Raw genomic sequence first — 20,145 nt, forward strand, 5'->3', positions numbered from 1 at the left:
TAGTACAAGAATAGCTTCTTATGGGACTGAAGAATGCCCTTGCGTGATAAGGGAAAAAAAAAAAAAAAAAAAAAAAAACAGCTACACCTCCATCTTGCTATGTACCCTCAAATTACTTCTTGTAATTATTTTGGTTCAATCTTATCTTCCTTGAAGAGTATATTCAGTAAAAGTTTAAGACTCGAAGCTGTACTCTTACCTGATTCTCCCTGCTAAAAACCCTACTAATCAAGGGCTAAGAAGTGGTGACAATAGCTTACAGTTTTAATGTGAGCCCCTCCAAGTTGAGTCAGGGAATGTGTGAAGCAAATATACAAAGCTATAAATATATACAGGCATTTTAGTGACAGTTCTTGGAGTTTGTAAGGATGAATAGCAAAGAAGAAGCTAGTATTCAACCTACTACTCAATAGGCAACAGGGAAAAGCTGCAATAAGGGAAATACTGTTTGGACAGAAGGAAAACCTTTTTCACATCAAGAAAGGTATGTGACTGTAAGAGGGTCCCTGAGAAGTTGTGCCATCTTCATCCCTGGATTTTTTCAGAACTTGACTGAAACCTTGCCTGGATGCTAGCCCTACTTTGAGCAGGAAGTTGAACAGGCCTCTGTGGAAATCCCTTCAAACCTGATTTTTTCTGTAATTCTCTGAAACTAGAAAGCTGGATCTCTTGCTGTTTTTTCACAGCATGCTGTGCTTGCTACCTACCACACTGCAGTAAAAACACTCCAGTTAGTTACTAGACCAGCAGCATACATACCTTCCTTTAAAACCCGCTTTAATCTGATTAATTTCATCCTGTATGGCTTTTTCTGACTTCTTCTCCAAGCACAAGAGGCAACACAGGGCAGCCAGATCCTCTTTCGTTGTTGGTAGATTGAACAACTCAACTACTCCAAGAAGGGTGAGCCCTAGAGCTAGTTTACTTTTTATTGTTATATCCTTCTGCGATGCTTCTGCACCTTCCGGAAGAAAGTAAGGATGAGCTATTTTCCTAATATATTCTAGCAGCAACTCATTCACCTAAGACAAAGAAGGGAAGAAACAAAGCAACCACAGCATTAGTTCCCCAATTAGTCTTTTCCTCTTGAAGCTATCATCTTCTGTCACAGCTGGGACACTCAATAGCCTCATATACAATACGACACCATGGTGGTACCAGGATATAAGCACATACGGCACAAAACATCACTAGAACATCAGGCGTGGTACCCCAGTTCCTGTGACGTTCCATGTCCATCCCTGTGGGACTGGGTCCCACTGCTCCGGGACTGCCTCACCCAGCACAGCAGAGCTGGGCAGGTCTCAAAGGGGACTGGTGAGCCAGGCAGTCTAACACCCAAGACTGCCCATACAGCCACCGCCTGCCACAGCCTTGATCAGTAAGCAGACCGGTTTCCCAGTGGACTTGGGCTTGGTTGGGAGTCAGTAAAAGAGAGGGTTCATGTCCAAGGGGTTTCGCAACGTTGTGCTGTTTGGTGGTACCATACTACCAAAATCACCCTTCACAGGCAGTCACGTGAAATTCAGCTGTTAGCTGAGCCTGGGCAGCCAGGATGTACTGCTAGGACAGTATGCCACCTTGTGGCCTCTCCCGAGTAATCAGAAAGTTAGAAATAAGCACCCATTACAGCGGTGTGAAGCCCCAGAAGCAAAGATGTGATGTTTCTGCCGCATTTCGTAACTATGACAGGTAAGAGACTTAGAATTTAGGACTCTGGAGGTCCTGTCTACATTCATACCAAACCCACTCCTTAAGAAGTCCCCAGGTTTCTGCTTCTCACCAAGCTGAGATATTCAGAACTGCAACTGCAAAAGTTAACAGAAAGTTCGCAAGGTTGATAGTGGCAGACACCATGAAAGGATCCCTGCTGGTTCTGTCACATGAACGTTTTGATTGGAAAACCAAAAATCAATCCCAACAAGGTCAACAGCAAAAATAAAGCTCTGTTATCAAACTTCTCTTTTCTAGCACCTGCTAAAAGTAAACAGATTACCTGCTGTTCTCCAAAGTCTAACTCATTCCATGCCAATTTCTTGCCACTATACACACATGGTTCCTTTGTAACACAGTGAAATTGTTTCAGCTGAGAGAAGAAGTTCATCAGGTTGACGGGGCTCCAGGTTCCAAGAATGCTGAAGATATTTTCTAACATAATATTTGCAGCTATTATCTTCCCATTCACAATATCTTTCTTTTTATCTTGAAAAAGAATACGACTCTTCAAGTTTTTAAACATGGAAGGCTTTGCACAGACAATGTCATCATACTGGTGCCATTCTGGAATAAACAGAGATGAGAACACAAGAAAACAATAACTTGAGAAGCAAACACACATTTGCATATGCCTTTGTTCTTTCAGCTGTACACAGAAATACCCCACCGACACATAAAGTTTCCAACTTGAGACAGTGCTGTCTAATAAAGTTATTCCATATGAAGTTAGAAATCATACCACTAAAAGGCAAGAGAAAATAACAATTTGCAGATCCAATCAAAAAAGCTCACCTCCGTTGCTGATCAACGTGCTGTTTATGTATAAACAGCGATTCACATGATTATTTGGTTCTGGATCCTTGTAAATAAATTCATATTGTCCGTCACCACAGGAAACCCAGTATTTGTAAGGAATGCATTTATTCATACTTTCCTTTGCAAGAGCTACACAGCCCTCAATGAGGTATCCATGTTCTCCTAGTTGCCTAAATAACACAAAACACAGCAAAGGAGGCAAAGGACAAGATATCAGCTGGTCAACATACTTCCTCTCCATGCATCGCTCAATTTTCAATAGGAATGGTGATTATTCTTTCATAATGAGAATTTTGGAATACTTATAAAAACACTTGGTATCAATATCCACCCCATGGACAAATAGCTGTAGTCTTAAGTATTAAAGGAAGTATCACGTTGCTTTCTGCTCTCCAAAGCTAAAGCACTCCTGTACCTGTGTGACCCAGAGTACTCACTTGGTGCAGATCAGCTCACAAACGTTGTCCTTCCAGTCTACGTAGCCAGGAACGCCTTGAGCCTTAATGAACACTTTATGGGTCTCAGGGTTTAGCTTGAAGTCTTTAGACAATACTGCATGGAAATACACTGTAACACACTCACTTTGGTTCACAGAACTACAGAAAATAAATAGAAAGAATATAGAAAGAATTACTTTTTTACATTTATAGCACAAATCATTATAAATGACAAAACATTTCTGAGCTGCTAGCTTACTGGAGGCAAGACTAACGAGCTCTGTTACCAGTTCACTAAAACTGATGCTACATAGCAGACCTAATGTAAAACCTATTGCCAAAAGAAAAAAAGGAATTCCTAAAGTATGAAATGCTCCAGTCGCATCTGGCTGGGTCGCTGCATTAGTAAGCCAACAGAAATACCTCACCCAGCAGATTCACCTGAAATGACAATGATTTATCCCTCTTCCAGCTCACACCCACCATGCAAAACAAGTTACACTAATCACAACAGCTCATCCCATCAATAATCCAAAAAAAAAAAAAATTAAAACAACCTGTGAAGCACAGTCCTGGTTGCTCATAAGAGTAAAAGAAAAAGATTGCATTTATTTCTACTTTTTATTTTATTCAGCAGATACCTCAAAAAAAGCTCAAGTGTATCACTTTAACCAATGCATGACCTGTGCTGCAACTCCTGATTAAACAGTGACCACCTTGCATGAGTAGTAGTTTATCTCAGTTGTAAGTCTAATTTTATTTCCACAGACCCATGATACACACACACACCAAACCTTAGTCCTTCATTCCCCTGCCTCAGTCTGGTGTCCTCTGCTCTACCTCACACCAAATCCTGCGAATTGAGAACGCTGGGGAGGCAGCAGTGTTATTCTCACCTTTCTTTACTCTTATCCACAGGCTTCTGGTTCCTCTGTTGGTTTTCATTCTTGCTACTGTTTGTTACAGCTGAAGCACCATTCTTTCTATCAATCTCAGGTCCCTTGGTCTGTTTTGTCTTCTCAGTTGCTTCATGAGCTTTCTCATTTTGGGTCTTCTCTTTCTTCACGTCTTCCTTCTGTGTTAGGATGACAAACAATATCAAATGAAACAGAAGACCCTGGAAGTACAACACCTGCAGAAATGCCCAGCACCTCTTCAGACAGAAGGGGATACCCAGAAGTCATATCATATCAGCTAGTTTTGTACTTCTGGAAACACTAATCCCTCACTAAGTCAAATACAGTAAGGAGAGGCTACTGGTTATGGGAAATAGTGCATGGATTGCAAAAGGAATGAAATCCACACACATTTGTAAAAAGTCAGGCCAGTAAGCCACAGGTCCCCAAAGAAAGAAAATAAAAGAAAACCAACAGCAATTTACAGCTTGACAGGTCTGTCCCCAACTAGAGCACAGACAACTAAAAAGCATGAGGATGTCCTAGTCAAAGGAGATACGAAGGCATCACCGGAGAACACACCTGGAAGAGCCTCCTGGAGAAGAGATATGTTCACAGCTCCTAGTGGCAACTGACCAGCCACTCAGAGAGCTATGCTAGAACACATTCCCAGTCTCATGGTCTTCAGCTTTATTGACAGCACAAGAGAATCGTAGTGAAAAAGGAGAAACTTTTCCCAACACAACCATATACTCACAGGAGTTCTCACTCACACGCTTACCTTGGTAGTCGAACAGCTTACTTCCTGGCTGGTGTCTTGTTTGCCTTTACCAGCCTCTAAACTTTTGGCCACGGGAGGAGTCTTCGTGTCTTGACTTTCACGTTCAGCACAAGAAGTTGCAATCTTATTTTCAGACACCCCTGAACCAGAGGAAGACCCAGAGGAAGTGTCTGTTCTTCCTCCCGTTGAAGTCATTTTGTTTCTGCTACCCAAAGACTGGGAATCTGGTTCGGATTCCAGAAGCTGGACGGTGTCAGACACAGCACTGCTCTCTTCCATGTTACTCCTGACCACTTCTCCGCTCTGTGTGGTACTTCCACCTCTCACCTCCTCCAGGGCTGTAGAGCCTGGAGATGGGGCAGACACATTATTAACAGTGCTCTCCTTTGACGGGGTCATCACAGCTACGCTGCTGTGACTGCCTTCTGCAACCATTTCCAGACTTTGAGCTTCCTTTCCCAACTGGCCCAAGACACCACCGTTTTCAAGTGCACCTCTGTTGTCACCAGCAAGTAAGTCAGCACTTGGTTTGGCTACTTCACTGCCTGGTGTTTGGATTTTCTGTGCATCAGACAACTCTGCAGCTTGAGCTGGTGCTGTGCTTAGAGAAGGCGGAGACTTCTCTTCCTCAGAGCCAGAAGGAATTTTGTTTGCTTTATTCCTCTTTTTCTGTAATAATAACAATAAAAAGAAATAAGACAATAAAATACCAGTTGCTTCATTGCTGAGGAGAAGTTGTCACCCCCTCCACAGCAACTAGTATATGACCATGAAGAGAAAGGACAAAACCAGCTACAATATTATACATTTGATGAAACAGCTCTTGAGAATTCTGTACTTTTAATTTACAAAACTTTTTCAGCAGGAATGCAGAGCAGCTCTGAGCATGATGCTCACTAACAAGATTAGACCAGTTAGTAATGAGAATTTTATGCTGTTACCCTCAATGTAGCAAAGGTACTGCTGAGGAAGCTGTACTGCTCAGCACACCAGCTGTCTGCATATGCAATGCAATGTAAGCAAATACATCTACAGTTTGCCTCGGAACAGACTGCCAGTGGTATTTAGATACAGGCCAAAGGGACTGGTGATGATGCAGGACAATCTCTTACTTCAGGAAAGAGAGCACAACAAGGTTGTTGTGCCAAGGAGGAGGACTGATAAAAGCCTTACCTTCTTCTGTGATTTTTTGGAAGAAACGTCTGCCGTTCCCTGAGGTGAGGTCTCTGAGATGTCACTTGGAGCTGCTTTGCCCTCCAGCAGTGATGCTCCCTCTTCCTTCTCCTTCTCATCCTCTGTTGTCTCAGTAATGGAAGTGCCGTCAGCATCACATTCAGGCGCAGTCTCTGAGGTATTGCTCAGAGCTGAAACGTCCTCCAGCAGCAGTCCTCCCTCCTCCTCCTTTGTTTCAGGAGTAGAAGGCCCATCAGCACCTTCTCCCTTCACCTCTCCTTTAGGCTCTGCTCCTGTATCAGAGTCTGGAGTGAGCTTCACGTCTCCTCTTTCTGCAATGGAGGTAAAGTTCATTGTTAAATTAGAGTCAGGAAGGAAAACAATTCTTGGCCACTGGTGAGCAAGCAGGGTCTACCACTGAATAAACGCATCAGTGGAAGACACAAGAGCTGCTTTGTTCCATGTTTAAGAACTACCACTAGCAATAACACCATCCTCCTTCCATAGCAGGCCTGTCTCCAAAGGCCCTGCAATTGGTAGGCAAATAAATAAAGTAAGAAAACATTGTGCTGAGCTCGTGGTCTATCTCTATCCAGCCTCCAGCTAACACACTACTGGCTGAAGCAGCAGGCACTGGGAACCTCAGCTGCCTGTCAAGATACGTCAGGATCCTTGAGATGCGTGGTGACAGTGCACTGGCATTTCTCAGCTTTCTTAACCTTCTCATGACTGGCTGCATGACCTCCATCACACAGCTGAGCATCGCATCCAGGAAGGCATGGGAAAACTCACCTTTCATCTTCAAAAGCTTAATCCAGTCCTTAAAAGCTTCTGTGAAAAGGTAGCTCAGACCTGAATAAGTCATCAGAGTAGATCTCTCCTGTCTATAAAATTGTTTCGCAAGCTCTTCAGCACTGCTTCCACACTTAGTTTGAGAGGAGATCAACTAATACCAAACGATACTGATTTCCTCAGGGTATTTTTGGAAGTATGAGCACAAAAATCAAAGTGAAGGTCAGTTCACTGTCCCTTTGAGTACTACAGACCAAAGGTTGCACCACGTTTAATGACAGAAGGTTATCTTTTGCCTGAAGCAGGCACCACCCTTTGCAATACTGTTTCACATCCAATTTACTGTCACGTCATTATGTAAAGTCTTTATACTCTTCTCTGAGCTTTTCCTGCTCCTCAGTGACTCCTCTATTGTTTGCAGGTCAAGCTCCATCATTTAGTTTGCTGAACTCTCTGGTGATACACTAGAACTCTTTCCACCACCTTCAGTCATTTACAGAAGCAGGTACAAAGCTTTGGAACGAACAGAACAGATACTCTGGGCATTTTGTCTGACAGCATTTAAGACCTGGAGGTCTGGGGTTTGTTACTTTGACTTTCTGGATTGCAGAGGGATTGGCAAAGAACTGATCTTGTCAGGACTACAACAGGCTGATTCTGATTTAGCATCTTCTTTGCACCCAGCCCAATGCGTTTCTGGTGGCCTGGGTCGTTCTCTAGGCAAATAAAGGATTTGGGAGTATTTCCTCTGCACTAAGTCTGCGTGCGTGGTTCTGTCACTGCTTGTAGGGGCAAAATCAGCGTGTGATCAAAACGATTCTGACAAACCTAACAACAAGCTACAGAGAGGAAGTTCTGGTTCAAAAAGGACTTGATTGCTTGGTGTAACAGAGCATTGCATAAAAACGGCACCGGATCCTTGGGGAAAGGAAAACCGGAGACATGAGCATGGGAGATGTGCACGGGGGATGCCGGGGGGGCCCCGCTTCTCCCCACCTTGTGGCTGGGTGTCACAAGGGCTGCACGGACAGCTCACCCCAGCCCGCAGCCCCCTACCTCAGCGTTACCCTCCTGTGCCCGCAGCCCCCCTACCTGTGCCCGCAGCCCCCGCGCCCGGCCGGGCCCCGCACCCGCTGCAGACACCGGATCCGTCCCCAGAGCCCTGTGGGCACGCGTGGCGCTCCATGCCGCCGGGAGCTTCTGGGGGGCAGAGAAAAGGACGGGGCAAGAGGAGAAACGTAGGCGTTAACGGCCAATAACGGATACTAACGGCCAATAACGGTCCCGTAGCCCCCCTCCCCACTGAAGGTGCGAGGATTTCGCACCCCTACCCGCAGCCCGCACCCTCCGGGCGGAGAAGGGGGCCATCCCCTGGGCGGGGCTTATATGCAAATGAGGCGCCGCTCGCCCCGCCTCCCTGGGTAGGTAGTCCCTCCCCCCCATCCCATCCCGCCAAGGTATGCAAATGAGGCGGGAGGACGGGCCAATGGCGTAGCGAGGAACCGCCTCTACGCAAATGAGGCTGGTAGGAGGCGGGGCCGAAGAGGGGCGGGGGGTCACTGGGGGGGCACCGGGGGGGTCACTGGGGGGGCACCGGGAGGGCACCGGGGGGGAGGCACCGGGGGGGGGCACCGGGGGGGGGGCACCGGGGGGGGGGCACCGGGGGGGTACCTGGGGGGCACCGGGGGGGGGGCACCGGGGGGGGACACCGGGGGGTACCGGGGGGGTACGGGGGGGGGTACGGGGGGAGTTGTGTACAGGCCGATCCGGGTGCTCGGGAGCGGGCACCGGAGCTGAGTGCCGGGACAGAGCGGGTGCATCGTGGGGGGGGGGAGCACCGGAGGGGGGAACGGGGGGGGGGGGCACCGGCGAAGATGGAAGAGCGGGGGTCTCGGGGGGGACCGCGAGCATCGGGGGAGTCACCGGAGGAGCCGGGGGACGTGGGGGGCCGGGCACTGCGATGCCGGGGGACCGGGGGACGCTGGGGGTGCCGCCGGGGGGCACCGGGGGGTGGAACCGGGATGAGCAAGAATAGGGGCGCCCCGGGCGTCCCGGGAGGAGACGGGAGGGATGCCCGGGGACGAGCGGGGTCGGGGCGCACCGGGGACCCCCCTCCCGCAGCCTCCCGCCCGCACGGGGCCGCGCTGCCCCGACCCAGCCCGGATCGCCGCCCCCCTGCCACCCCCCACCCCCCCGCCCCGCCAGCAACGCAGCTCCGCGGCCGCGCTCACCGACGGCACCGGGGCCGGGACCGGGACCCGCTGCGCACCCGCTCCGCCGCCGCCGCCTCCCGGTGAAGTTTCGATTTTCCGCCGAGCAGCCGAGGTTCCCCCGGGGGACGTCACCGCCACCGCCCCCGGCCCGGTGCGGCCAATCCTTGCCGCGGGATACGGGGGGGGCACGGAGCTCCGGTCACCGCCTCCCCATCCCCGGGGCGGCTCCTGCCTGGCTCCCGCCCCGCCGCCGGCCGCGCATCACCCGCGGCACCGGAACACCGGGCCCGGGGGTGCCGCCGGGGGCGCGGCTGCAGCCGGGAGCTGTGCGCGCTGCCGTCGGGGGGCTCCGGGGGGGACCGGGCCGTGCCCCGCCGCAGCCCCGCGCCCTCCGCTTCGGCCCGGGCCCGGCCGTAGCCGTCCCCGGTCCGCTCCCGGCCGCCCGTGCTGGGGGCACGACGGGGCTGGGCTGCGACACCGGGACGGGGCCGGGATTTGGGAGGGCTCCGAGGGGGGCACCGCGGGACGGGCACGGGGAGCTGCCAGGCCGCCGGCCCTGCTCATCCCCTTCCAGCCCCGTTTCCTCGCTCTTGTTCCTCCCTGCCCTTTGCCCACCTCCGTGTGTCCCCCCCCGCCGGTTCCCATGTAGGTCCCGCTGCTCCCGAGCTGCTCTCCCCCCACGCCCCGGGACGTGTGGCCCCTCAGCGGGCTGCGAGGCGCTCGGGGGAGCTGCTCAGTGAAGGGTGCTCGACCCTGGGGCTGGGGCTCTGCAGGCACAGCCCCGGCCATGGCATCCCTCCTCCCTCTGTGCCTGAAATTTGGGGCATCCCTCCTCCCTCTGTGCCTGAAATTTGGGGCATCCCTCCTCCCTCCGTGCCTGAAATTTGGGGCCTGCCTGCCATCGTGGCCCCGAGCTCCCCCTCCCTGCCCCGATCCTCTCCGAGCTCCCGTCGGGGTGTGTGGAGCAGCACAACCAAAGGGCCAGGCTGGGCGAGGTGAAACACCCCAAACCCACTCCTCCGGGGTGCTCCCTCCTCATCTGGGGGAGATGGGCAGGCAGGCGGCATGCGAGCCCTTCCAGTGCTGCTGGAAAAGGCTCCTGTGCTGCCGCTGCGGGGACAAACTAACTCCCTGCCTGGCACTGCTCTGCTGCACAAACGCTGCTCTGGCCACCAGCAGGACCCCCCCTGCCTTCCCAGGCACTGCCGCCATCACCGCACAACCTTTGACCGTGCGGGAGCACAGCAGGAACTGCAGAATTGGTTTCAGTTTCATTTCTTTGGTTTGTGCTCAGCTGCACCAAGAAATTAGAGCTTAATTTTTCCTCCCCCCACAAAAGCGTCTTTTCTGAAGGAAGACAGAGATGCACACCAAGTCCTTTGTAGTTGCTGTTTTATTATGTCCTCCGTACGGGAGGGGGTCAGCCAACTGCAGCTCAGGAGAACTGCTTTGCTGAGGACCCCGGCCCCATACCCCACTGTCTGGCAGCACCATTTCACAGCAAGGCAGAGACCGATGGCACAGCAGCTGTCCCCTGGCAGGGCTGGCAGAAGTCTGGCGAGAGGTGGGAGGACAGCCATAGCCCTGCTGAAGGGCAGAGTCCGGCAGAAAATCCCACAAACCAAGGGGGATGGGTAAGAAGCAAAATAATCAATGTTTTCTTTATTTCCTGGCAGCCTGAGCTTGAGAGCTGCAACACGGCCTTGGGCGTGCAGGGCAGCTCCAGCATCCTTGAAACTCACGGTGACAAGAGCACGCTCTGTGTCAGAGCTCGAAACAGATCTGAGTAAGAAAAGTTTCCAAAAATAAAACACCCGATTTAAAAAGGCAGCTGCTCCCAGGACAGAGCCAGCCTGGAATGGAGAGGGGGTGACTCCCGGTGGCAGCGATAGGAACCCTCTGGGTCACTCCCCCACCCCTGCCATCTCTCCCCCACACTGTGGTCCTGAGAAAGCCCCACACAGCTCCTCTGCCTCACTGGATGAGCCCCGTGGGCAGCAGTGAGCTCTCGCTGGTGCTGGTGCTGTTGAAGGGGGCTGCCCTGCTGCCCCCCGGCTCCGCTCCGCCGCACCGCTCTGAGCAAGGAAGGGGGAAAGAAGAGCAGAGTTAATGCAGTGCTGGTCCTGAATCCAACTGCCCGCAGGCTGGGCTCCTGCTTGCCAGCAGCCCCGAGAGCATCCTGCCGCAGCCGGGCAGCCCGAAGCCTCACCTGCCTCCTCCCAGCTGGGGAAATGTCGGAATCCTTCCAGGTCTGCAGCCAGCAGGGCTCGGAGAACCTGGTCCTGAGGGCAGAGAAACTGCAGCTGGGGAGCTTGGAGCTGGCAGGTTCCCCTCTGCCGGGGGCTCGGAGCCCTCCGGGCAGCCCAGGGCAGCGTGTGCCTGCGCAGGACCTGCAGCCTTTGCCCCCACCCCGCATCCTGCAGCTGCACTCGGATGCTGCAACCTCCACCTCCGTGAGCTGAAGGTGCTACCAAGGGGTGGCCGCATCCTTGCTTTGCACAGGAGATGGGAGCAGTGGCCCTGCTGGCTGGTGCCACCCGAGGGCTTTCCCTGGTGTGGGGAGGGCTGAGCCCACCCGCGCAGACCCTTTTGGGGCTGCACGTGGCCGTCCCGTACCTGCAGGCTGCAGAAGGCCAGCGAGATGCCGTGCTTGCGCAGCTCCTGCAGCAGCTCTGCCAGCCCCACCACCACCGTGTAATCGATGCTGCTGATGCGGTGGCAGTCCAGGATGATGGAGCACGGTGAGGGTGCTGCTGAAAGCAGAGCATGAGGTCGTTTCCCATTACGAGCACAGAATTAACAAGCACGGGGGACGCAGCTCTTAGGGCAGGACTCAGCCCTGCGGATCAGGCAGCCCAAAGCTGCATTTGACCTCAGCCAGGCCACCACAGGTCCCATCCCTAGCGAGCCACACATGGCTGGAAGGGCTGAGACAACCTCAGGAGTCCCTGCTGCAGGGAAGCCGGTCAGTGCCTGCTTACAGCCGCAGCCTGCAGGGCTCAGCCCATGCTTGCCTCCCCCAAAAGTGCTCTGGGTGGGCACCAGAGCCCTGCCCAGTCCCCAGCTCATACCGGTGGCTGGGGGCACGGTACCTGACAGAGCGCGGCTGCAGATGACATCCCGGAGGTGCTCGATGGCTGGGAAGTGCAGGCTGCATCCCGGCTGCACCAGCAGCGTGCCCTGCCCCGACACCTGCACAAGACCCCTGGGATGAGCCACGGGGAGCTCCCCAATCCTGACCGGCCCCAGCGCACCCACGCGAGGTGAGCACCCCACCTTCAGCGGGGGCCTGGCGATGGAGTAGAGCAGCAGGATCCCCGAAACCAGCACCCCGGCCACAATGCCGTACTGCACCTCCCAGAAGCAGAAGAGGAACGTCACGCAGAGGGGAACAAGGTCCAGCCCTGCAAGAGAGACAGCCCCAAGCTCGGCCGTGCACAAAAACCTCTGTGTGCCTGGCTGGTAAAAGGCTGGTAAAATTGGGCTTTCTGCACCCAGTTCTGCACCCCCAGGACCCAAGGCCAGCACAGCTGAGTGGGGAACAGTGATCGGAGCGAGGGCAGAGCCCTTGTGCTTGGGTCAGCAAAGGCAGAAACCCCAGGCCAGAGGTGCTGGGCGTGCAGCCCCCCAGAAAAGGCTTAGGCTTGGTATTTCTGGGGTCCTGGCCAACCCCCTCTTGCCATCCCTCACGGGCCCAGGCAGTGTGGGGGCTCGCAGGGAGGGCCAAGGCACGGCCACCCCGCTTGTGCCCTCACTCTTAACCCTCCAGAGCGTCCTGAAGATCCCAGCGTCGAACATGGGGACCACGGCGGAGATGATGACGGCAGCCAGCGCCGCTTTGGGGATGTAGTAGAAGAGCGAGGTGAGGTACGCCAGCGAGAGCAGCACCAGGGCGCCTGCGGGAGGGCGGCAGCGCCTGAACCAGGGGGCCCCGAGTACGGGGGGGGTCACCGAGGCCGGGAGCAGGCACTGGGGCTGGGGGAGGAGGAGGCGCAGCCCTACCTGTGACCAGCCCCCCTGCTGGGGTGCAGACGCCCGTCTGCGCATTCACTGCTGTCCTGGAACACAAGGTGGGCACGCTGTCCCCTCTGCTACCTGCAGACCCCAGGGACTGCAGCACATGGGTGGCAGGAGGGAAGCGGCCACGTGAGCACGGCCCAGGCCCAGTGCGAGGAGCTGGGGACCAGGACGCAGCCTCCAGGACCCACCGGGCCCTTGCCACCCTTAGCACAAAGTGTCGTGTAGCCCCCCTGATGGCACAGCCCCACGCGCATCTCGCAGGCCAGGCCCCGCTCCCCAGCCTGCTACCCACCGGCCAAAGCTTCCCGTGATGGGATACGATGAGAAGAAGGAGCCCAGGACGTTGGCAAAGCCTGCAGTGGGGAAAAGGAGGTGCTGGGGATGCGGCAGCTCCAGGAGGCACCACTCAGGGCCGCAAGACCGTGTCACCACTGCCACCTCCATCCCACGTGGGAAAAGGGGAGCAGGGCTTGTCCTGCTGCATGCACTGGGCTCAGGATGCTGAGGAAACCCCAGATAATTTTTGTGCCTGTGATTGCTTCGCACTCACGCTCTGCTCGTCCTGCTTGAGGAGTCCCCTTGCACACAGAGGAGGTCCCCGAGCAGTGACCCTGTGGGGACAGCTCCCAGGGCTGGTCTGCGGCACCCAGCAGGAAGGGCTGCAGGACACCACGGTGCTGGGGCCGGATCCCCACCCCCTGCCCTGCTGCTCCAAGCGGCCTCTTACCTATGGCCAGCAGCTCCTGGTTGGGGTCGATCCTGTAGTCGTTCTGTGAGGCTGGAAGAAGGGGCACAGCATCACCCAGTGCCTCCTGCAGGCTCAGCCCACCATGAACACGGAGCGGGGGCAGCACCGGGGGCAAAAATGGGGCCCCATCTGGCACCCCAGGGTGCAGCAGCCCTGGGACAGCGCTCAGCTCCTGCCCAAACCCTGGCTATGCCCATCGCAAGGACCCTCCTGCCCCCCTCCACCGCTGCCCCCATGGAAAGAGCAATGCCCCCAGCCCCTCCAGCCCCTTGCATCCCCCCCCCCTCCCTCCAGCAGAATTGCAGGAGCCGTACCGAAAGCCTTGGCAATCGCAACGGTCTCCACCAGGCCCATGAGCGGGACCACAGCCAGCCCGACTCCCATGTCCTGGAGGGGAGGACAGCAAGTGCTATAGCAGCAGGACAGGGTTCGACCCGCACCGCAGCCCCCTCTTGGGCGAATGCAGGTGGAGGGGCTGCCCCTTCCCCGGGGCACTCGGGTATTTACAGGGATGCCGAGCACCGAGGAAGCAGCCCTGGGGAGGCCAGCATCACCCAGCCATCCTGGCACCCACCTCCACCATCGTCCCGAAGGGCACGGTGCCGTTGGGCTCAGCCTTGGAGAAGGGCGGCAGCCGGCAGGGGGGGAGGCCTTGGGGGATGCTGCCGGTGAGCGTCAGCGGCTGGGAGCCCCTGAGCTGGAAGCAGTAAGCCACCAGGCCAGCAAACAGGACCACGAGGGCGTTGCGTGCTGCAGTGGAGAGAACAACCCTGACAACGTGCCAGGAGCCTGGGGTGGTGGGCGAGCATGGAGCAGGCGGGTACCCGGGCAGCGAGGTCTTCCAGCTTTAGGAAGGGGCAGGCAGGGCGGCAGGACCCCCCCCAGGAGGCTTCGACCTCCCCAGCCCCAGAGGAGGCCGAGGCTGCAGGAGAGGCTGCCAGGGGAAGGCAGGGGACGGAGGCCAACGCACCGGTGGCGCAGGTCCAGACGATCAGGTAGCTGGCCCTGGTGGCCAGCGGCTCCATGTGGCTGGGGGGGGGCAGGCGGCTCTTCATCTCCCGCAGCCCTGCGAGCGCTGCCAGGCAGACCAGCCCCAGGATGGCATCCCCAGGCCTGCAACAGCAACGTCAGTGGCAGCCCCTCGCAGGGACGCTGCCTGTACCACCAGCAAGATGCATCACCTCGCTCCCGATGCTCGCCTTGCAGGGTACCCGAGCTGCCCTTGGACTGCCAAAAACTGGAAGAGGGCTTGTGGCACACAGACAGTCCCAAGGATGTGCCTTTGGGCTGTAAAAATCCTGATTTAGCTAACTGGGAGCAGAACATAGGACAAGTCTGCCCCATCCTTCTCCTCTAGCCACTTGGGAGCCCAAGCGCTTTGACACTTTGAATTCCCAGAACAAACAGAAAAGGCAGAGGACGGGTTCTCATGTCACAGGGTTGAGCAGGGACCGAGACACCAGTCCAAGTGTGACCAGAGATGTGCTGCGAAGCATCAGAGCCCGAGAGCCTGCAGCTGCAGGGGGCATGGAGCAGGGAAGGCACTGGGACAATGCTGACCTGGTCTCCCCAATCCTCCTCAGCGTTTCATACACCTGCAGGAAAAACTGCCGAGGGATCCCGTGCAGCCCCAGGATGTTCTGTGCGGGGAGACAAAGCCTCGTGAGAGCCCTGCAGCGCTGGTGCTGGGACAGCTCGCAGCGACCCCCCCGAGTTCCCATGCACACATGGGGACAGCCATTCCCTGGTGCAGCTCCACATGGGCAGACCCCAGCAATGCTCTGATTTTCTCCCAGCTCCCTGAGACGCCTCAGCTTGTCCTGCCCCCCCAAGCACGCCCTCAGCCGGGAGGGAGCTCCAGTAAGGTCCTGGCTGCGACCACAGACCTCAGCCAACGCCAAGCCTCTGGTTTCTCACACATCGCCCTGAGTCTGTCTGATTTAGGTTAACCACAAAGGAAGCATTGCAGCTCCAGAAGAGCCAGAGTGCTGCAGGCACTGGAGGCCAGGGAGGGCTCAGCAGAGCTGCGAGCCCATCACAGCTCCCATCCCGCTTGCCCAGCACCTCCTGCCAGCAGCCAAATCAACCCCCTGCCACGGTTTCATCACTGTCCCCATGGCCACCAGCTCTCACCCCTTGCTGGTCGCAGGAGGAGGCCGTGTTCAGCTTGGTCTGCTCCAAGCAGAGCGCTTGGGGCTGGGGCTCACCAGGGCTGGCAGGGGAACCCTGTCCCCTTTGTGGCTCCTTCCCCTCGCTCCCAGCCCATCGCTAAGCACCTCGGCTCTGCAGCTCAGCCAGCTCTACAAGAGAGCATGCAAGGAGTGTGGAGCAGATCAGCAGCCCCTACCTTGACCTGGTTGAAGCTAATGGTGATGGACGCAGCCGATGTAAAGCCTTTTATGACAGGGCAGGAGATGAAGTCCAGCAGGAAGCCTGCATGGAACAAGGGGCAGTAAGTATGCTGCTGGCCCTGCTGGGGACCGCGGGGGGGTTGCAACACACAGAGCTGTCACAAGTGTTAGCAGGACAACCCCAGCATCTCAGAGAGCACAGAGCAGGGAACAACTCCAGGGCGTATCCCCAAAACGTGACAGTGTGCAGCAGCAGCATCTCACCGAGGTGCAGGAGCCCCATGGCCAGCTGGATGCAGCCAGACAGGAAGGTGAGCAGCACGGCATAGACAGGGTCGTGGAAGGCGTAAGAGGAGACGAGCAGTGACATGATGGCCGTGGGACCCAGCGTCACGTCCTTGGCGGTGCCCAGGAAGCAGTAGACAAAGCAGCCCACGAAGGAGGAGTAGAGGCCATACTGCGTGGGGACAAAGGCGCTCAGCACAGCGCTGGGAGCACGGCCTGAGCTGCCCCCAGCCCATGCACACGCGGCACAACCCCACGCGTGGGGCTGCCCCCGGCACCCCCCAGCCCCCGTTGGCTGCGCATCCCGGCTCTGCCCGGGGCTCGGACACCCACCTGCGGGGGCAGCCCGGCCACCTCGGCGTACGCCAGCGCCTGCGGCACCACCGTGAGGCCCACGGTCACACCGGCGATCAGGTCGAGCTGCAGCCAGCCCGGCGAGTAGCGGGGCAGCCAGCCCAGCACCGGCAGCCGCCTCCGCAGCGCCCGGAGCCAGCGGCGCCGCCGGGGCTCGGGGGGCCCCCGCGCCCACATGGCTCAGGGCAGGAGCGGCCCCGGCCGGGCTCGGCGGGGGGCTGGCGGCATCCCGGGGGGGCCCGTCCGGTGCCGCCCGCTGCTGCCCGGTACCGCCGTCCCCAGGCTCCCGGCCCCGGGGGCAGGGTCCACCGGAGCGAGCAGCCCGCGGGGCTGTGCGGGGCCGTGCGGGACCCCGGGCGATCCCCGCTCCCTGCGCCCTGCCGGCAGCTCCCGGTGCATCCGGGAGGGCCCCTCCCGGGCCGGATCTGAGCCGCCCGGGCAGCCTCATGTGACGGGCAGAGGAGGAGCCGGGGCCGCCGAGCCCCGCCGCTACCGGGGCCGCTGCCGGGGCCGCTACCGGGGCCGGTGCCATGCGGCCCTGGGCGCTGCCGCTGCTGCTGCTGGGCGCGCTCCGGCTCGGCGCAGCCCCCGCCCGCAACGCGCTGCTGCTGCTGGGTGAGCTCGGACCCCCCCGGACCTCCCCTCCTCCCGATCCTCCCCCCCGACCCCGCAGCGCCCCGGGGTCCCGCTCCCCGCTCCCCGGTCCCCGCTCACCCCGCGCCCCTTCCCCGCAGCGGACGACGGCGGCTTCGAGAGCGGCGCCTACAACAACTCCGCCATCCGCACGCCCGCCCTGGACGCGCTGGCTCGCCGCAGCCTCCTCTTCCAAAACGCCTTCACCGCCGTCAGCAGCTGCTCCCCCAGCCGGGCCAGCATCCTCACCGGGCTGCCCCAGGTGGGTGCACCCCAGCCGCCCCCCCCACACACCCCTACCCCTATCCCAGACCCGCTCCCAGCACCGCAGCCACGGTCCGGGCACGGCTGGGTGCTCCGGGGCTGGCATCGCCCAGCTCTGTGGTCTTCCCCCCGTCTGCAGCACCAGAATGGGATGTACGGGCTGCACCAGGACGTGCACCACTTCAACTCCTTCGATGGCGTGCGGAGCCTGCCCCAGCTGCTCAGCCAGGCAAACGTCCGCACGGGTACGGAGCCCCCGGGATGGTGAAATGGGAAGGGAAACCTCCCCTCCGTGCCCCAGTGCCCACTGGGCAAGAAGATGGCCCGTGGGTTACACAGCACCATGTGGCACCCTGCCCCTGCTCGGTGCTGCCGGCCGGGTTCTCCTGGCACACCGCGTGGCTGCATCCCTGCAGGAATAATTGGGAAGAAGCACGTTGGGCCTGGGGCCGTCTACCCCTTTGACTTTGCCTACACGGAGGAGAACAGTTCGGTCCTGCAGGTGGGGAGGAACATCACCCGAATCAAAGAGCTCGTCCGGCGCTTCCTCCAGAGCCAGGACACGAGGTGAGACGGACCGTGTGTCCCTGGGATGGGGCTGAGCCACCACAGGGCCCCGAGCACCCTGCCAGGGGACACAGGGGGTGTCTCTGACCAGGGATAATCTGGAGGGGGCAAGGGCAGCCCCTTGCTACACCCCCTCCACCTCCCTCCCGATCCCCAGGCCTTTCTTCCTTTACGTTGCCTTCCACGACCCCCACCGCTGCGGGCACTCCCAGCCCCAATACGGGGCCTTCTGTGAGAAATTCGGCAATGGAGAGAGTGGCATGGGCCGGATCCCCGACTGGAAGCCACAGCTCTACCGCCCGGAGGAAGTGCAGGTGGGAGCCTGTGGGGCTGCAGGGGGCCGTGGGGGGGTCTCCGGGGGCTGCACAAACCTCCATCGCTGCTGTCAGCATCAACGTTATGGACAAAGGCTGCCTGGCGTGCCTGTGACATCCCCCCCCAGGGTCACCATGTGCCACTTCCCCTCTTTCCACGTAGGTCCCTCCGTTTGTTCCAGACACGCCGGCTGCCCGGGCAGACCTGGCAGCCCAGTACACGACCATTGGGCGCATGGACCAAGGTAGGAGCTGCCAAAATTGGGCCGGCACCCGTGCACACAGAGGGCCCTCCCGCAGCTGCCCAGCTCTGCTCTGCCATCCGCAGGGATCGGGCTGGTCCTGGAGGAGCTGCGGCGCGCTGGCTTCCTCAACAGCACGCTGGTGATCTACACCTCTGACAACGGCATCCCCTTCCCCAGCGGCAGGACCAACCTCTACCGGTCAGGCACGGCCGAGCCCCTGCTGATCTCCTCCCCGGAGCACACCAGGCGCTGGGGCCAAGTCAGCTCGGCCTTCGCCAGCCTCCTGGGTAAGAGCCCTCGGGGAGGGAGCAGAGCTGTGCCCGAGGGGCATGGCCAATTCCCCGCTCTGCCCGGGCTGGAACTCGGGGTCCCCTCCCCGAGGGCAGCCCGCAGCTCTCAGCATCGCCATGCCAGGCTGTGGGAAGGGAGAGGGCAGAGCACAGAGCCACTGTGCCCTGCGGGGATATCCCACCAGGGTTGTGCTGCATCCCCTGCACTGCAGCAGCCCCCAGCCCCATGTGGCTGTCGTGTCCCTCCTGCCTCCCGAGCAGCCACAGCAGGAGGGAGCAGCGTGGCCACCGCAGCCCTGGTGGCAGCCCCCGGAGACCTTTCAGCCCCTTTTCAGGCTTGAGTTTGCTCCCATGGGCAGCAGCCCCCTCCTCTCACTCTTCTCTTCCCCTCCAGATGTCACGCCAACCATTCTGGACTGGTTCTCCATCCCCTACCCTTCCTACAGCATATTTGGCTCGAAGCGGGTGCAGCTCACAGGGAAATCTCTCCTGCCGGCACTGGAGAAGGAGCAGCCCTGGGCCACCACCTTCAGCAGCCAGAGCCACCACGAGGTGACCATGTACTACCCCATGCGGGCCATCCAGCACCACCAGTTCCGCCTCATCCACAACCTCAACTACAAGATGCCCTTTCCCATCGACCAAGACTTCTACGTCTCGCCCACTTTCCAAGACCTGCTCAGCCGCACGAGGGCCGGGCAGCCCACCCACTGGAACAAGACGCTGCACCAGTACTACTACAGGGACCGCTGGGAGCTCTTTGACCACAGCCAGGACCCCACCGAGAGCCACAACCTGGCCCCCGATCCCCGGTACGCTGCCGTCTTCCAGATGCTTCGCACGCAGCTACTCAAGTGGCAGTGGGACACCGGGGACCCCTGGGTGTGCGCCCCCGATGCTGTGCTGGAGGAGAAGCTGAGCCCGCGGTGCCAGCCGCTGCACAACGAGCTGTGAGCACCCCGTGCAGCCCGGTGCTGCCCTGGGACCGGCCTCGCTGCGCTTTGTGCATCACACAGTGCCTGTCCCTGGAGCATTAAGGGATCCTCGTGGCTTTACTCTCAGCCAGAGAAGCTGTGAAGCCAAATTGCTCCTCAATAAAGCCTCTGGAGGAGGTCTTCGTTTGTACCTGGAGTTCAGCACATCCCTGCCAGCACCCTTCCCCTGCTGCAGCTCTCAGCGCTGTGGTCTCTGTGAACCCTTCTGGAGAGCTGTGTGCTCGCTGCTCTCTGGGGAAATGGGCCAGCAGGTCC

The 20,145-nt window shown here is 58.1% G+C and overlaps 3 protein-coding genes across 6 annotated transcripts in view; 1 reads left to right on the forward strand and 2 right to left on the reverse strand.

Annotated features, from left to right (window-relative positions):
• RNF213 (ring finger protein 213) overlaps positions 1 to 9,066 on the reverse strand; it is a 51,747-nt gene extending 42,681 nt beyond the window's left edge. Inside the window, exons 1-9 of one of the 3 annotated variants that reach the window (XM_084492371.1) lie at positions 8,881 to 9,066; positions 7,704 to 7,811; positions 5,820 to 6,151; positions 4,647 to 5,315; positions 3,866 to 4,044; positions 2,970 to 3,128; positions 2,509 to 2,702; positions 1,997 to 2,280; positions 760 to 1,022 (exon numbers count right to left, since the gene is read on the reverse strand). In XM_084492371.1, the coding sequence (XP_084348497.1) occupies positions 760 to 1,022; positions 1,997 to 2,280; positions 2,509 to 2,702; positions 2,970 to 3,128; positions 3,866 to 4,044; positions 4,647 to 5,315; positions 5,820 to 6,151; positions 7,704 to 7,797 (2,174 nt within the window). In that variant the 5' untranslated portion in view covers positions 7,798 to 7,811; positions 8,881 to 9,066. Of the gene's footprint in view, positions 1 to 759; positions 1,023 to 1,996; positions 2,281 to 2,508; positions 2,703 to 2,969; positions 3,129 to 3,865; positions 4,045 to 4,646; positions 5,316 to 5,819; positions 6,152 to 7,703; positions 7,812 to 8,842 lie in introns of all 3 variants that reach the window. The other 2 variants (XM_084492372.1, XM_084492370.1) reach the window with 2 other exon arrangements.
• A 1,133-nt stretch (positions 9,067 to 10,199) lies between these two features.
• Positions 10,200 to 16,759, reverse strand: SLC26A11 (solute carrier family 26 member 11; the record flags this gene model as incomplete). Of its 2 annotated transcripts, none has more annotated exons than XM_084492389.1 (16): positions 10,200 to 10,899; positions 11,034 to 11,106; positions 11,441 to 11,574; positions 11,917 to 12,016; positions 12,101 to 12,228; positions 12,580 to 12,720; positions 12,827 to 12,882; positions 13,137 to 13,197; positions 13,572 to 13,622; positions 13,907 to 13,979; positions 14,167 to 14,342; positions 14,563 to 14,705; positions 15,153 to 15,232; positions 15,940 to 16,025; positions 16,208 to 16,400; positions 16,562 to 16,759. In XM_084492389.1, the coding sequence occupies 16 exons, from the start codon at positions 16,757 to 16,759 to the stop codon at positions 10,799 to 10,801; spliced, it is 1,794 nt and encodes a 597-aa protein (XP_084348515.1). In that variant the 3' UTR covers positions 10,200 to 10,798. The 2 variants fall into 2 exon arrangements, with proteins under 2 accessions (XP_084348515.1, XP_084348514.1); XM_084492388.1 differs by having other exon boundaries at positions 11,441 to 11,577.
• SGSH (N-sulfoglucosamine sulfohydrolase) lies at positions 16,758 to 20,020 on the forward strand (the record flags this gene model as incomplete). The annotated part of the gene is given in 9 exon segments (XM_084492387.1): positions 16,758 to 17,038; positions 17,040 to 17,197; positions 17,317 to 17,477; positions 17,619 to 17,724; positions 17,896 to 18,046; positions 18,204 to 18,360; positions 18,524 to 18,605; positions 18,689 to 18,892; positions 19,290 to 20,020. Coding segments are annotated over 9 exon segments (1,860 nt in total). The 3' UTR covers positions 19,850 to 20,020.
• Positions 20,021 to 20,145: the final 125 nt, after the last annotated feature.

This window comes from Aythya ferina (genome assembly GCF_964211825.1).
Source record: "Aythya ferina genome assembly, chromosome: 18".
NCBI lineage: Eukaryota > Metazoa > Chordata > Aves > Anseriformes > Anatidae > Aythya > Aythya ferina.